Source organism: Palaemon carinicauda, chromosome 38, assembly GCF_036898095.1.
Source record: "Palaemon carinicauda isolate YSFRI2023 chromosome 38, ASM3689809v2, whole genome shotgun sequence".
NCBI classification, from domain to species: domain Eukaryota; kingdom Metazoa; phylum Arthropoda; class Malacostraca; order Decapoda; family Palaemonidae; genus Palaemon; species Palaemon carinicauda.
In genome coordinates, this window is record NC_090762.1 from 4158665 (window position 1) to 4174888 (window position 16224).

At 37.8% G+C, this 16224-nt stretch overlaps 1 protein-coding gene across 1 annotated transcript in view; it reads right to left on the reverse strand.

Annotated features, from left to right (window-relative positions):
• LOC137630382 (EH domain-containing protein 3-like) overlaps positions 1 to 16224 on the reverse strand; it is a 74879-nt gene that overhangs the window by 42133 nt on the left and 16522 nt on the right. The window contains exon 3 of the mRNA XM_068361828.1: positions 13558 to 13669. Coding sequence (XP_068217929.1) covers positions 13558 to 13669 — 112 coding nt within the window. The remainder of the gene's footprint in view (positions 1 to 13557; positions 13670 to 16224) is intronic.

Here is a 16224-nt window from a genome sequence, read left to right on the forward strand (position 1 = left end):
AAACGATGATATTTATAGGAAATTTTAGCGAGTAACTTCCAGGATAATTTATAAGTTTCAAAATTTTCAGTTTTTTATATATGCAATATGTTGATTTTGCTGTCTAATAGCATCTGAGAAAAACAGGTAAACCTTATCTAAAAGTTATATGACATTAAAATGATACCAACTGTGTACAACTAAAGAAAACTTTTGTATTCTTTCCAACTTTTCTAAAAATTGATACGTTCAAACAACAAATCTTTCAAATAATTTTGAGAGAGAGAGAGAGAGAGAGAGAGAGAGAGAGAGAGAGAGAACTTGCATGCATAGAAATTCCAACGGAAGTCACTGACATTAACAAAAGTTCTGAATTATCTGCTCTTTACCAAGAACCCACACGAAAAGGTCAGACATACAAACTCGACAAGAAAACAGCAATTCTCTTTCGCATCATTTATAACCAATGACTCCAAATAGTCCAATATAGCAATAATGCCTCCAGTCACTAATATCACCAAAGTACACCACTGTAAGAGACAGTATAGGTTTCTTCGACGTTTGACAATAAGAAAAGATTGAAGGCTCTAGTTAAAGATAACTAATTAAAGGAATTACCTAAGCTACATTTGAATATGGTTCAGCAATGTCACTTCAAGTTTAGAATCACAGATAACTCCTAACTCCTAAAACATGTAGAGAGAGAGAGAGAGAGAGAGAGAGAGAGAGAGAGAGAGAGAGAGAGGAGAGAGGAGAGAGAGAGAGAGAGAGAGAGAGAGAGAGAGAGAGCATATACATTTTACTAAAGATATAATCTCATTTTCTACACCTAATCAGCAAATTTTCAAGTAAATTTCAACTATTTCAGCAAACAAAACTCCAAAAATGCATAAATTGTAGAGTACCAGTATACTATCAGCAAAATATGCTCCATAGAATTATCATAAATAATCATAATGATAAATATAAAAAAAAAATTAAAATATAATTCAGTAGACTTAAGATCATAAAATACATCAAAATTCTTACCACACAAATTACATCTTAATGGTGCAGGTAAATGAAAAAAAAATGTAAGTTCCAAATAAAAAATATACAACTTATAAGAATATTAAACTAATATTGAAAAGTCATGAAAAAACATTTAATCAAAAAAAAATTATAGTAAATGGAATTGTTTTGAATTGGGCATCGATCAATATTCCCCATCCAAATGCAAGTAAAATGCATATCAAAATTGAAGAGACCCAACGTATAAAAAAATATTAGCTAAAACCGATTGATTGTAATTTTGCAAGCAAAATAAAATTCAGCCTGTATCATAACACTTGATGAGAGTTTTCTCTTGAAAAGCATATGGCGAAAAGATAAAATATCATGAAAGTCTAATGTTAACAAAACATTATGAGTTTATATAGAAAATAGCAAATGCATTCAGCTTAACATGTCATAAAAATACTTAATTTCCCAAGGGATCTTCAAAGTTACATTACAAGCTGATTAAACAAAAAGCATAAAGAATAAGTAATTGTTTTCAACCAAAGGCAGAGCTTAGGCACACACAGGATGTACCCTTTCCTGTTTGGAGTCTTATTCTATCTCTTATTATGTCAAAACGAACTTTTGACTTTTGATAACATCCTGTCTTGGCTGATATACAAGACTATGAAAGTGAAGAACGTAAAATAGTTGAAATAACTAACATATACTGTATAACAAATCGTATGGAATCAAAACACTGATAGCCTTAAGATCATCATTAACTCAAAAAGGGATTTTGACGAAGGAGAAATCTATTTCTGGGCGAGGAACCTGTGTCGCCCACTGAAATGTTCCTTATACCACCATTTCTAAGGCATAAATACCACTAAATATACCAGAAAAAAAAGTTGCATGGAATGCCAGGAATATACCCAGCTCGCTTACCCTTATAGGGTGTCGGTACAGTAAATGGGGCGTGTTAAAACCACTATCAAAGGTCCCTTACCAATTAATCTATTTATATATTGATCTAAATGTTTTACTCCAGATTTTTGGTTGTAATTGAGCAATTTCACATTACTTTCTTCTTCTATCACCTAAAAACAACATGGTAGTTCAAATCTCAGTCACTAAACATCTTCAACATATTACTTATGACTGTAATTAATATGATCCAATATCTATGTAACAATTGACTTTGAAATAAAAAAAATAAAAATGTCTTTATTACAAATACTTTACACTGAAAATTATAAAAAAATTCTTGAAGGTAATGGTAATAAGAGAAATTTTTAATTTTCATTGTAAAATATTTGTAATAGCGACATTTTAAAATTTTTCATTGTATTTCACTGTACTGTAAAGTATTTGTAATAACATTTTTAAATTTTTCACTGCAAAGCATTTGTGAACATTTTTTTTTCATCTCTCATTGTAATTTAAATCATTACATTGGCATTGGATGATAACAATACAGTTATAGGCTTGCAACAAGCTCTTTAAAAATATCATATAATTCAAATAAAGAAATCAGTTTCCTAAATGTTTGCTATGCTGATGTAAATAAAATAAAAGAAATAACACCTATCATATTTGCAGTGGTACTTTTCTAGATTTTCTTCACAGCAATATTTAACCTTAAATCTGAGATATAAGACAAAAGACGTATAATGTACCAAATCAATATCTGTCACCAGTAATTTAAAGCAAGAAGGAATATCTGGGGAAATCTCAAAATCAGCTTAAAATAAAATAGATATATATAATATATAGATGCAGTACACATATATGTACATAATACAGAATATATGTAGAGAGAGAGAGAGAGAGAGAGAGAGAGAGAGAGAGAGAGAGAGAGAGAGAGAGAGAGAGAGAGAGAGAGAAATATTAGCAGAACTATCCAAAAAAAATAAACAAACTAAAATTCCGAGATATTAGTAAACACAATCAGACCAAACTTGATGAAACACTAAAGAAAGAAAGAAGCATCAAATAGATGGTATTGCATTTTCATCCTTTAAAGCAAACAAGTCGTTTGCTTTAAAGGATGAAAATGGAATATCATCCACAATAGTGATAAAAATTGCAGAGGATTTCTATACAATGTTATACAGTAAAGATATAAGAAATAACTCCAACAGAAATAACGAAATCCATGAGCCGGTACCAAACGTAACAGTAGGAGAAGTAAAGAATGCATTAAAAGGCATGAAAATAAGCAAAGCAGCAGGAAAAGATGGCCTAACATTGATTTATTGATAGATGAAGGGGATTTCATAGTAGCAAAATTCACTGAACTCTACACCAAATGTCTGCAAGAATGCTCTAAACCTACAACTTTATTATACTAATTCACAAAAGACCTGAAAAATTACCACCCAATAAGTTTATTCTCCGTAATATATCCTTCGAAGCATTCATTAAGACATTCTCCGGTCAATCCTCAGACAACGGAGCGATCCCTTGTAGAAGAAGGGTGAATGAGCGTTGGATGGTTTCCTTTATTAACTGAACTAGTTCTGGGTCTGCTGCTCTGAAAGGCAAGAGGGTACCAAGTGCCTTACTTTGGGGAGCGAAAAAAGAGAATGCGTCACCCCGTGATGGGTAGCAGCGTTATCCAAGTGTCTGACCCTAGTAGTAGAGGATTCTTGCCGACAACCGTGCAGTCACAATGTCGCATCTTGATGCTTGTATGGTTCCTGAGATTGACCCCTAAAGATTCCGGTGTGTTGGAAGATCTTTGGGTTGGGAGCACTGTGAAGGAACAGAAACTGGTGGCCGGTGTACTAGATCCCTTGGAACTTGAAAGTAACGATCATCTGAAGAATGATTATAAGTTCTAATCATGTGGTTTTCAATCGCAAAGTTCCCTATTGAAAGATTCCCGATCATGTAGCACAGTCGATCCCGTTGAAAACAAAAATTGTGGAGAATAAGCACAAGAAATTCTGTCTTGAGGGGAGAGAACATAATCAGAACATTCCTCGGAAGACAAAGCACAAAGGGAAGACCACAAGAAAACCTCGGCATTCTTGAAGGGAAGACCTTGTACCACGTGCAAGCAATGAGAGCAATCTCAGGTCCTTCTTTTACCAATATCCCGGACTGGGAAAGCCGGAATGAAGCAGATGCCATAAGCTCTGTAACCAAATGGACCCAATTACGAGGTGTACGATAGCGTAGCATAAATTCAGTGTATTGAAAACCAATCCAATGGTAAGGGAGGGAGTAAAAACTGGTGGCAATATGGAAGGCTGGGTCCGGGTAATTTCTGGAACTCTCTGGAGAAGGAAAGGAATGAGGGCAGCACTTATACTCCTGTAAAGAGGTTGCTCATGTTCAGTTTCGAACAAATCGGGCAGTGATGGCAGGTATGCGCAATGAAACGTATTTTCTGGGAGGGAAACATTCATGATATGAAACTTCTATCTCACATACAATGTAAGAATGTACCTGGATTGTCTTCCCAAGTGGGAACGCTCTTGGTATGTACCAGTGATTCTCTCAACGTTCTTTGAAGTCATGGGATCACTGAAGCATCCCAGAAATGTCTCAGCAGAAAAGAGAGAAGGGCAGCTGTTAGCATTCTGACTAGCAGCATTTGACCTAGCACTGGTATACCCAAATACCTTCCCAGGAATGGTAGGGATTTAGCACAGAGCTGCTTCTTCCACTAAACTATGTGGAGCAATAGGTCTATGTCTTGTGATAATCAAACTGATTGGACTAGTGTATTTGTTCTTCTGGGTGAAGATGTCTCCCTGAAGCTTAAGTCTTTTGAAGGTGTGTACTGTAATTGCCTGAGTAATGGTTGCAGTAACTTGAGCACCTGTACTTAGTATGAACCCACCTCCCCATTTTAGGTTGGTGGGTGGTACAGCACCACCTCTCTAACAAGTACATGAGGCGAGATCAGACAAATTCTTGTAAGACTTCAAACGATCAGTCTTCACAGAGGATTTCTTTTTATCGGAGAAGCTGGTGCTGCAGCCAAAAGCTCAGCAGCCCCGGAAAATCCTTTTAGTGTCTTATCGTGCTTGACCGAGAACATAACTGGAGTGAAACTGTGGAGAAAGGGAGGACAACTTGAAGGTACGAGCTCTCAAAGTCCAAGCTGCTACTAGCTCTGTTCCCTTAGAGGCCGGAGCAGCACTAGGTGCTTCAATTCCTGATAGGCAACAGTAAAACAGTAGCACTGAAAGGCACATAGCACATTGTGTGAAGGCTTGTTGATGGTGAAGTCTTGAAGATGATAGTGTGTACGCGATATGGTGCCTTGATGATGTTATAGCGTTCAGATCAGTTCTGATCATGTCACCTCTTGGTAAATGTTAGAAGTAGTACAGGAAAGAGGACAGTGTCCTTTATCCCTATCGACGGCATGAGAGCACTAATAGGACATAGGATATCTTAGATAAAATCATCAGCATCTTCAGATGAAGTAAGAATTCTCAGCAAAGAGCTCTGCAACAGGTTCGAGGCCACAAAGGTATGCACTGCTTCCCTCTCTCTCCCAAAAGGAAAGCAGAGACCATCCAGGAAGGGGAAAACGGAGAAAAGCCCTGAATTCCTTCTGGCAGTGTGAGTGCTCGTTCTCGTAAATGACAAAGCACAGGTAGCTTGCAAGCACCTGTAATTCACACCTATACTAAGGAATGGGACCGTTTCCAGTACACTCCCTCTCACCAAGCGAAAGAATATGAACGTTCTGGGATCCCTTCCCCGAGCAGAAGGTTCTCAGCACCACACTCTCTCCCACAGAAGTAATGCATACACAACTTCTACCAAGCCTTCTTCATGGACTTTTTCGAATATATCTTACTTGTTCTCCTATAGAAGTAGCTGAGAAATCACCTGATTTGACTTTAAGTGAGGACAAGTGAGGACAAGTGGGATCTCGTGACGCAGACCAACCTTAAAGTGTTGCAAGATCTAGATGCCTGGAAGGATCTCTGCACATTGGAGAAAACTTGATAAATCATTGTAGAAATTGTTGTTTTGGTATTTCTTCATCAGGTACTCTTTAACCATTGAATTTAATCTCAAGCACAAGACAAAGAAGTCAGAATTAATATCCTTTCAAGGCTGATACTGAGAAGAGCTCAGTACTGTGTCAAACAATACGTTAACAAGAAACGAGTGAATACGAATCACTTTGGGATGACCAGGAGGGTGGAGCAAATGTACGCTAAGCGTGCACGCATAAGGCAGTAAGGTCTGAGACTGTACAAGTAATAACAAGTTGACAAGACTGTCTATCAACGTCATCACACTCATGATCGTCGATCATGGAGACCAGCAAGTGAATTTCAGGTGTAGGTAAAAAGTAGTACGTTCCAATCAAGTATGCATGGAGACTTTATTCGTGGATTCCTTGCATATGGAGCACTATAAAATATGGATAAGAGAAATATGGCAAGGAAAAATACATATTACTTTTTTAAAATGTGATTACTGTATTTATTTTTGCATTGTAAAGTAAATTGTTTCACTAATCAGCCATTAAATTGTCTCAAATTTGTTGTGTTACACGTCTGTGCAACAGCACCCAACACGACAAACTAAACAATTTTCAATACAATGACAAAATAACAAATAAATTTCTAAAAAAACTAGTCGCAGGCTATCGTGATGCCCATAGGAGAAAGTTGTCGCCCATCTCCAATCCCGAGATAAAACTAGAGACATGACTTTGGGTCACAATACTCACCAACCTACTTCATACAAAAGTCTGCAAAGCACCCCATACCAAGCAGGGAACCAGAGCTTCAGATTCCAAGCCTATAGAGAACTAGAGCCGAGTATAGCTGTGCATAAGGATATCCAAAGTGTAATATTATTGCAATTTCTAGCTTCCAATAGCTGTGAAATGAATCACAATACTATACTTGATGTTAGCGTGTTGTGCTACACTGATCCTCCTATGCACTAAACCGTAACATATGCAAAAGCATTACATATGTATTGTGAAACAAAGTCTGGCCATTGCCACAAGCTATATGTCCCATGCAGAGCCAGGCATGAAGCTGCTAAGTCACTCTGGAAAGCCGAGCGTTAATAACCGACTAATGATATATGCGGGTTTGCCTTTTTTAATATAATTGCTGTAATGTGGTTGGTGTGATGAGAAGGATTTGACCACCCCCAAATATGGCATCCACTGTATCCTTCATGTTTACCCTTTCATGCCAAGACAAGTTATGAGAAGGTCAAGCCTCTCTCGTGCCCTAGTGGTCGCATTTCACAGGACCCTGGAACTGTTGTCTGAACCAAAGGTTGTAGTGAAAGGATTGAAATATATATATTTTACTGTTACAGTTCTTTCCTAACTTCTTAGGTTTGTCTCGTTAACTGTGAATTGTGTATATTACTGTATAGATAAATGACAAGTGAACGATAGAAAGTGTACCTTAAAGGGACTAGAATTCCCAGTACAGCTTGTCCTTTTCTTTATCATCATGGACCAAGGGAGAGTAAAAAGCTTGACGAGAACCTTATGTGCAAATGTTTCTAGATAACACTAGTTGCTACTGTTGGAATCAATCATCCTGATATTTGATGAGTTGCAATTGTTTTGTAAATGAATATGGATAAATATGACTTCCTTGTTCCAGGTCTTGGTGTTGCTTGTTCAAACTGCCTTGATAGTTATTTTCAACATCTCCAACTTTTTGTCCATAATTCTCACTGACCAACTAACTTGCAGATGTATATAGTATTCAGGTAATATTATCAAACGTTACTTTGTAGATGAATTCTTAATCTGTATGACAGTATGGGGATAGTTTTTATGTTATTTAGTCTACAAAAATAAATTTTTTATATTTTTTTTTTTCATAATCCTACCCTGATCCTCAATCATTTACTAATTCAATGCCCTACAACAGAAAACACCCGTCCGAGGTTCATGTTGCTTGTTGGGTCCCCTTGACCAGATCCAAAACAACAGGGTAGTCCCCAGTTGTCATATCACCCCCTCGGTTAGTTAGCTGTGAGTTAAACGGGATTAGGCTGTCAACCCAATGGTAAGTCCGCGTACTTTACCCCGCTGCAGCCACCCAAGTCTAATAGCAAACATGCAAGGAATCCCTATGCATGTTGATTACCGATGTATGTGGATTCCTAGGCGTTTCATCATTTTATGGGATAACTCTCAGCATGCGCCTCTTCCCCCTTTCCCCCCAAAAGAGAGAGATTATCCAGGAAGGGGAGAGAAGGGCAAATCACTTCCATCCTCACAGGCAGTGTGGGATGGAAGGGACCTTATGCAAGTCTCTCCCACTGGAAAGGAAGTACTGTAGTAAGAGTAATGCGTACACAACTCCTATTGATTGGTCTCCCTACACTTCAATACGATCTTCGCATAAAAGTAACAGTAAGGTGGTGAGACAGAGGAAAATGAGAAACTTCAAGTTTGCCTTCTAAGGGGTCATCCAGGCCATTGACGATGCTCACAGGAAAGATATCACAGGAACTCTACGAAAAAGCAGCACAACAAGGCGATACGGCGTTAGCTCCTTTCTGAGAATGGGAAGACAATGACGGATAGAAGAGGAGCAGCACCCGTCGCCCCCTCATGCTTGGCAGCAAGAGAACCTCCTTCCTCCAAAAGAGTACAACAATGTCAAGATAAGCCAAATACCTCAGGGTTATGTTGATGTCACCAGGTCACTCTCACAAGGGAATAAACAGCAAAGAAAACTAATCCAAAAGAGAAATCAAAATATAAAAAGCCAGTTAAGGTGTGACACTAAAAGTATGTCTTTACTACCAGGGAGCTGAAAACAAAGAGGGAACTCAGTGGCCAATCCCCGCCCACGCAGCTGTAAGTACTGCCGCCTCATTAATTATCAGCTTTGCTGAAAGCATACTCCTACCAAAGGCCGAGCGTAATTGTGTAGGAACAACAAAGACTCAAGAGGCAGGGTTTGAGAACTACTGAGAAAAGGTGGTGTCATATGAGAGAGGTGTTCAAAGGGTTTAAAGGTCACTAATAATTGGTAGAGGCAAGGGACAGGAAAAAGCCCTCGAGATAAGACATTACCATCGACTGATCATGTACACATATGATAAACACCCCAGCAAGGACCACGCAATGGCTGCTGATGACTCAGCAGATAGACCTACTGTACAGGTTCCCCAAACTCCCATCATTAGCTCACATGAACGGTGAGATGGCAGACGCTACTAGAAACTAGCGAGCTTGAGCGGGTCTCGAACCTGTTTTTCTAATTATAGTACTGTACAGTAAAGTACATAGACTTTTTACAACAGCAGGAAGCGAGTTCGCCTTTGTCAATTTCATTTCAATTAAGCCTACTTTATTTAAATCATTTTCTTATGACTTTATGTTGTCTTATGTTATTGCTATTTAAATTCTTGATGTTATGCAATACAGTACAGTATGGCATCAACCCCAATCGTATCAAGACTGCATATCCTCATAAAATTGTTCTTTGAGCAGATTTATGAATGAATCCCATAGAAATGTGTAGTTTGTTTAGTTTTCATTTGCATTTTCAAGTTAATATACAATAAACAAACGAAAAAAGGAAGAGTTATAGAATGAAACACATAAAACAATAAGACTGCTGGAGCATGATCATCAGTACAATGGGGGTGAAGGAAATAACAATGAAAATTTTTATTACGAGTTTCGTTTCACACGAAAAAACTACACCAATGATTTTCATACTGAAGCAACACCATGTAAAATTAATTAGCATAACATTATGTATACTGTTTTCAGCCTACAAAAAGGCAAAGATACCAAAGACAATTAAATAGTCATAAAAACAGGGTGTTCAAAGAACTTTTAGAGCACTTGACAGTAACATTCTAACACGATATTGTACCTGATATGGCAGTGAGGAAGGTACAGTTTGTATACAGTATCAGAAAAATATGGTACCAATGTTAATGTCCCTCATACATCTAAATTTACCATCAAAACTGAAAAGACAAAAGTGAAAAGAAAACGGGAGTCCCCTACAAGGTGCTATATAACTGGTCCTAATAACAGAGTTAAGAGGAATGTGTCACTGAAATGCTTACAAGACAGAAGAATGAAATCAAGAAGATCCTATGGTGCCCACAAGCAGTGCTAAGAAGTTCCGATTGAGATGAAGATGTGTAAATGCAATACTGTAAATAAGTAATTGTGAATACAGTAAATATCACGCATTGAATGTGATAAACAATATCACAGATACTCAGGATAGAATAATAAAATAAGAGTAAGGGATGTTAGAAATTTCAAGCAGAATGGAATGGGATTTTTGCATGATCTTTTGTGCTTGAATTGGTCACAATTGTATAGTGTTGATCCTGTTGTCCCTTTGAATGAGAATCTAGTCAACATAATTGATAGGCGAATCCCTTCTCGTGTGCTAAGGTACCAAGTGAAGGAAAAACTATGGATCAATGATGATTTGTTGACGTGCTTATTTGGAGAAGCAGGAGGCTTATCATCTTTGGAAGGGTAACAGATCAGATTTGACCTGGAATAACTATACTCAGCTTTGAGCTTTTGCCCAGAGAGTTTATGCTTCAACTGAAAAATACAATATAACCACAAAAGAAACCCTATCTGGTACAACCCAGGAGCAAAACTGGTGGACTACCCTTAAATCTCCCCTCTTTGGTGTGGATGCAACAGTTCCTTCTTTATTCAAACCTGATGGCTCAGCCACTGTCCAAAAGAAAAGGCAACCCTTTTGGCAGATGTGTTTGACAGTAAGCAGTGTAATGAGAAACTTGAACTTCCTCATTCCTGTTTTCCTTAGGCTAAACTAACTAGTTTAGCTTTTCGATATAGTGAAATTAAAGCTCTCTTGATGGACCTTGATGCTTATGGAGGTATAAACCCAAATGGTATTTTTCCTATGTTTTTTTTATAAAAACTGCAGATTGCTTAGCTCCAAAGTTATCTGTTATTTTGCACAAGTTAGCAAAAGGAGGAGCTTTTAGCACTTGTTGGAGAATTGGTAATGTTACTCCACTATGTAAATGTGTTTATGGTAGCTCTAGTCCAACTGATTACCACCCAATTTCGATAAATCCCCCATTATCTAGTTTTATAACGTCTTTTGGTAAAATGCCTTAACAGGGTTGCTGAAGGTAATCATCTGTTACCTACTTTGCAATTTGGTTTTTGTAAAGGCCTTGGAGCATGTGATGCCCTTCTTACAATCTCCAATGCTGTACAGAAATCCCTTGATTGTGGTCAGGAAGTTTGTATGACTGACCTTGATTTTAGTGCTGCCTTTGACCGTGTAAATCATTGAATTTTTAAATGATAGATCACAAAGAGTTGTTGTTGATGGGCACCACAGTAAGTATAAGAATGTGATATCTGGTGTTCCACAGGGTAGTGTTCTTGGCCTATTACTTTTCATACTATATACATGACACGTGGTTTGGCTTAGAAAACAAGCTTGTTGCATAGGCAGATGATGCAACTCTCTTTGAATCTATTCCATCTCCTAAATGTAGATCTGGGATTGCTGAATCCCTTGATAGAGATCTAGCTAAAATTAGTGCATGGTGCAAATTATGGGATATGAAGTTGAATTCTAACTAAACTCAAACTATGACTGTGAGTAGGTCAAAGACAGCGGTTCCTCAACCTCCGGATCTCTCCATTGATAATGTTTCTTTAACTTTGTATGACTTAAAATTTTAGGAGGGATTCTCAACAGCAAATTTACTTTTGAAAAACACATAAGTCTGTGTCTTCTTCAATTGCACAAAAAATTGGCTTATTGATTAAGTCTTTCAAGATTTTTAATTCAAGGGTTTTAATTCTTTCATTCTCCCTTGTTTCGAGTATTGTTCTCCAGGCTGGTCTTCAGCTGCTGATTCTCATCTTAATTTGCTTGACAGGAACTTACAGTCTATTAAATTTCTTATTCCTGATCTAGATATTAATCTCTAACACCATCATTCAATTAGTTCATTATGCAAAATGCATAAGATTTTTTACAATTCTGACCATCCTTTACATTCAGATCTTCGCAGACAGTTCCATCCTTTGCATAATACTAGGCAGGCAGTTAATTCTAATAGTCAGACATTCTCCATCATGAGGCTCAATACTACACAGTACTCTAGAAGTTTTATTCCAGCTGTGACCAAGTTGTGGAAGGATCTTCCTAATTGGGTAGCTGAATCAGTAGAACTTCGAAAGTTCGAACTTGCAGCAAATGTTTTAATGTTGAACAGGCTGAAATAAGTCCTTTTATACTTTATATATCAAATATCTGTTTTAATGTTGTTAATGTTTTTAAAATATTTTATTTTAATTGTTCATTACTTATATCGTTTATTTATTTCCTTATTTCCTTTCCTTACTAGGCTATTTTTCCCTGTTGGAGCCCTTTGGGCTTATAGCATCTTGCTTTCTCAACTAGGGTTGTAGCTTAGCTAATAATAATATATTAAACAAGAGCACCTAATGGTAAAGAGGTCGAGGAATCTGGTTCTGTAAGATGAGCCTTGGCAGAAGAAAAACACTTGTGGTACTCCGGATAGCAAGGTTGGTAGCGTCGCAGATTTCCATTATAGAGGTCCCGAGTTCGGTCCCCACCAGGGACGCGAATACCGTGAGACCTTCTACCGGGGGGTACTCCCAGGGTGGCGCCTGGGGGGGAGGTTAGAGGGGACTAGTGATAGTCCCTGCTGGCTAATGGTCGCCCGAGGAGGACGATGTAAATCGTCTCTGTGGAGACCTAAAACCCGCAACTTTAACTTTAACACATAGGAATCTTAAAATGCTAAAGAGGCAACAGCAAGAATGATAAAAACAGCTTATACGAAACAATTAAGTGATTACTGGATTACTGATAACTAGGAGTATTCCACTTGTATACAGCAAAATTCTAGAATGATAAAAACATGAATGACCAATGAGTTTGCATATGAGGGTAAAATGACAAAAGTCTGATGGAGGTGCAAAAATAACATGGGAAAAGCCTATAGAGTGGACAGGAACATATGTAATCAAGCAGAATAGAGATGAACTCTACTCTTACAGAGCTCCCCTAAATGAACTCCGGAGGGAATAACATAACATTGAATACAAAATCCAAGTGATAAAAAAATAGATAAAAATCTACTATACACAAACTTAAATCTTATTTATTAAATCTATGCTTCTTAAAAATATTTAAAAGCTTAAAAACAGAGCAACTCTCAGAATCCAATAAAATGTCAGACATGGTTTTCTGACCGAACCAAAATTCCTCGTCTCCTCAAACCTAAGCATTCCCTTGTACTGTAGTTAAAATTATACATCTACCCTGTATGGAGAAAACTTGACAAAGTTGTCAAGTACGATGACGTTCTAATAAGACTATGGTCCTACTTAACAATAATTGCAATCTTAGGATATGAATCTAGCTATTCCTGCTTTCCATCTATGAAGAAACTAATACTTTACACTAAAAACTCCTGAGATAAGAAAGACAAGAGTCCTACCTTTCACAATACACAATAACCTTTACCTGACCTTGGATCCTACTTACCTTTTCGGGTTACTGTACTCTGCATAGCCTATATATGTGAATGAAAATCAAATACAAAGTTAACGGTACTTACCAATTGATGAAAGAACTCTTGCCAGCAGAGTGATTTCCCATGAGCATAACATTAATTTTCTTACGAGGTGGTAACAACTTTAGACCCAAACCATCTCCAATAGCAACTAGGCCTGAAATTAAAACAAAAAGTTTTAGACTAAATCAATGACCACAAAAACATCTTAATTTAAAAAAAAAAAAAAAAAATAGAAACCCATGGAAAAGCTAAATCAATTAATCAAGATCTTCACTTTCAATTATCTTGAAAGTTATTGGTTATGAAATCTCTTTGATGTTAGGATTTTGTATAATCTAAATCAGTATGGATATTTCCAAAATTTACCAAACCCTGAGCATAAAAATTAATACTGCAATACAATCCACTCATCAATTAATTTTAAATGACATGTAGATACAATTCAACAAAAAATCTAACGAATCTACATATGGGTAACAAGATAAATATCACTACATAATACAACAAATCTTTTGAACTCCTGTATATGGGACAATTAAATATAAATAATAAAACTATATTACAGTACCAGTTATCTATTGGCCATTCTTGTGAAATTAACTAGGCTCGAGTACTTAAATACTGTACATAACGCGAACCACGTTTTCATGAACACTTATTATGTTTAATTACAGAAGAGAATCTATTTTAAGGGTCAAGTTTAAATATTGGAATGTGGAATGTTATTTTTATTAATAAAATAAATTTTTGAATATACTTACCCGGTGATCATATAAGCTGTCAGCTCTGCTGCCCGACAGAAAAACCTAAGGACAAAATACGCCAGCGATCGCTATACAGGTGGGGGTGTACATCAACAGAGCCATCTGTCGAGCAGGTACTCAAGTACTCCATGTCAACACAGAACCAATTTTCTCCTCGGCCCACTGGGTCTCTATTGGGGAGGAAGGGAGGGTCCTTTAATATATGATCACCGGGTAAGTATATTCAAAAATTTATTTTATTAATAAAAATAACATTTTTCAATATTAAACTTAGCCGGTGATCATATAAGCTGATTCACACCCAGGGGGGTGGGTAGAGACCAGCATTACATGTTGACATTATTAAGAGCTAAGTATTTTGTATTTCATTTTAGCAGTTATTCAAAATAACAAACATAAAATAAATAAGTACCTGGTAAGGAAGTCGACTTGAACAATTACTCTGCCTTTTTAAGTACGTCTTCCTTACTGAGCCTCGCGATCCTCATAGGATGCTGAGCGACTCCTAGGAGCTGAAGTATGAAGGGTTGCAACCCATACTAAAGGACCTCATCAAAACCTCTAATCTAGGCGCTTCTCAAGAAAAGAATTTGACCACCCGCCAAATCAACCAGGATGCGAAAGGCTTCTTAGCCTTCCGGACAACCCAAAAACAACAATAAAAAACATTTCAAGAGAAAGATTAAAAAGGTTATGGAATTAGGGGAATGTAGTGGTTGAGCCCTCACCCACTACTGCACTCGCTGCTACGAATGGACCCAGGGTGTAGCAGTTCTCGTAAAGAGACTGGACATCTTTAAGATAAAAAGACGCGAACACTGACTTGCTTCTCCAATAGGTTGCGTCCATTATACTCTGCAGAGATCTGTTTTGTTTGAAGGCCACTGAAGTTGCGACAGCTCTAACTTCATGTGTCCTTACCTTCAGCAAAGCATGGTCTTCCTCATTCAGATGGGAATGAGCTTCTCGTATCAACAGTCTAATATAATAGGAAACTGCATTCTTCGACATGGGTAAAGAAGGTTTCTTAATAGCACACCATAAAGCTTCTGACTGTCCTCGTAAAGGTTTAGTTCGTTTTAAATAGAACTTAAGAGCTCTAACAGGGCACAAGACTCTTTCTAGTTCATTTCCAACCAAATTAGAAAGGCTTGGAATATCGAACGATTTCGGCCAAGGACGAGAAGGTAGTTCGTTTTTGGCTAGAAAACCAAGCTGTAAAGAACATGTAGCCGTTTCAGATGAAAATCCGATGTTCTTGCTGAAGGCGTGTATCTCACTGACTCTTTTAGCTGTAGCTAAGCAGACGAGGAAAAGAGTCTTCAAAGTGAGATCTTTAAAAGAGGCTGATTGTAGTGGCTCGAACCTTTCTGACATAAGGAATCTTAGTACCACGTCTAAATTCCAACCTGGTGTGGCCAAACGATGCTCCTTCAAGGTCTCAAAAGACTTAAGGAGGTCCTGTAGATCTTTGTTGTTGGAAAGATCTAAGCCTCTGTGACGGTAGACTGCTGCCAACATGCTTCTGTAACCCTTGATCGTGGGAGCTGAAAGAGATCTTTCCTTCCTTAGGTATAAAAGGAAGTCAGCTATCTGAGTTACAGAGGTACTGGTTGAGGATACTGATACCGACTTGCACCAGCTTCGGAAGACTTCCCACTTCGACTGGTAGACTTTAAGAGTGGATGTCCTCCTTGCTCTAGCAATCGCTCTGGCTGCCTCCTTCGAAAAGCCTCTAGCTCTCGAGAGTCTTTCGATAGTCTGAAGGCAGTCAGACGAAGAGCGTGGAGGCTTGGGTGTACCTTCTTTATGTGTGGCTGACGCAGAAGGTCCACTCTTAGAGGAAGTGTTCTGGGAACGTCCACTAGCCATTGCAGTACCTCGGTGAACCATTCTCTCGCGGGCCAGAGGGGAGCAACCAACGTCAACCTTGTCCCTTCGTGAG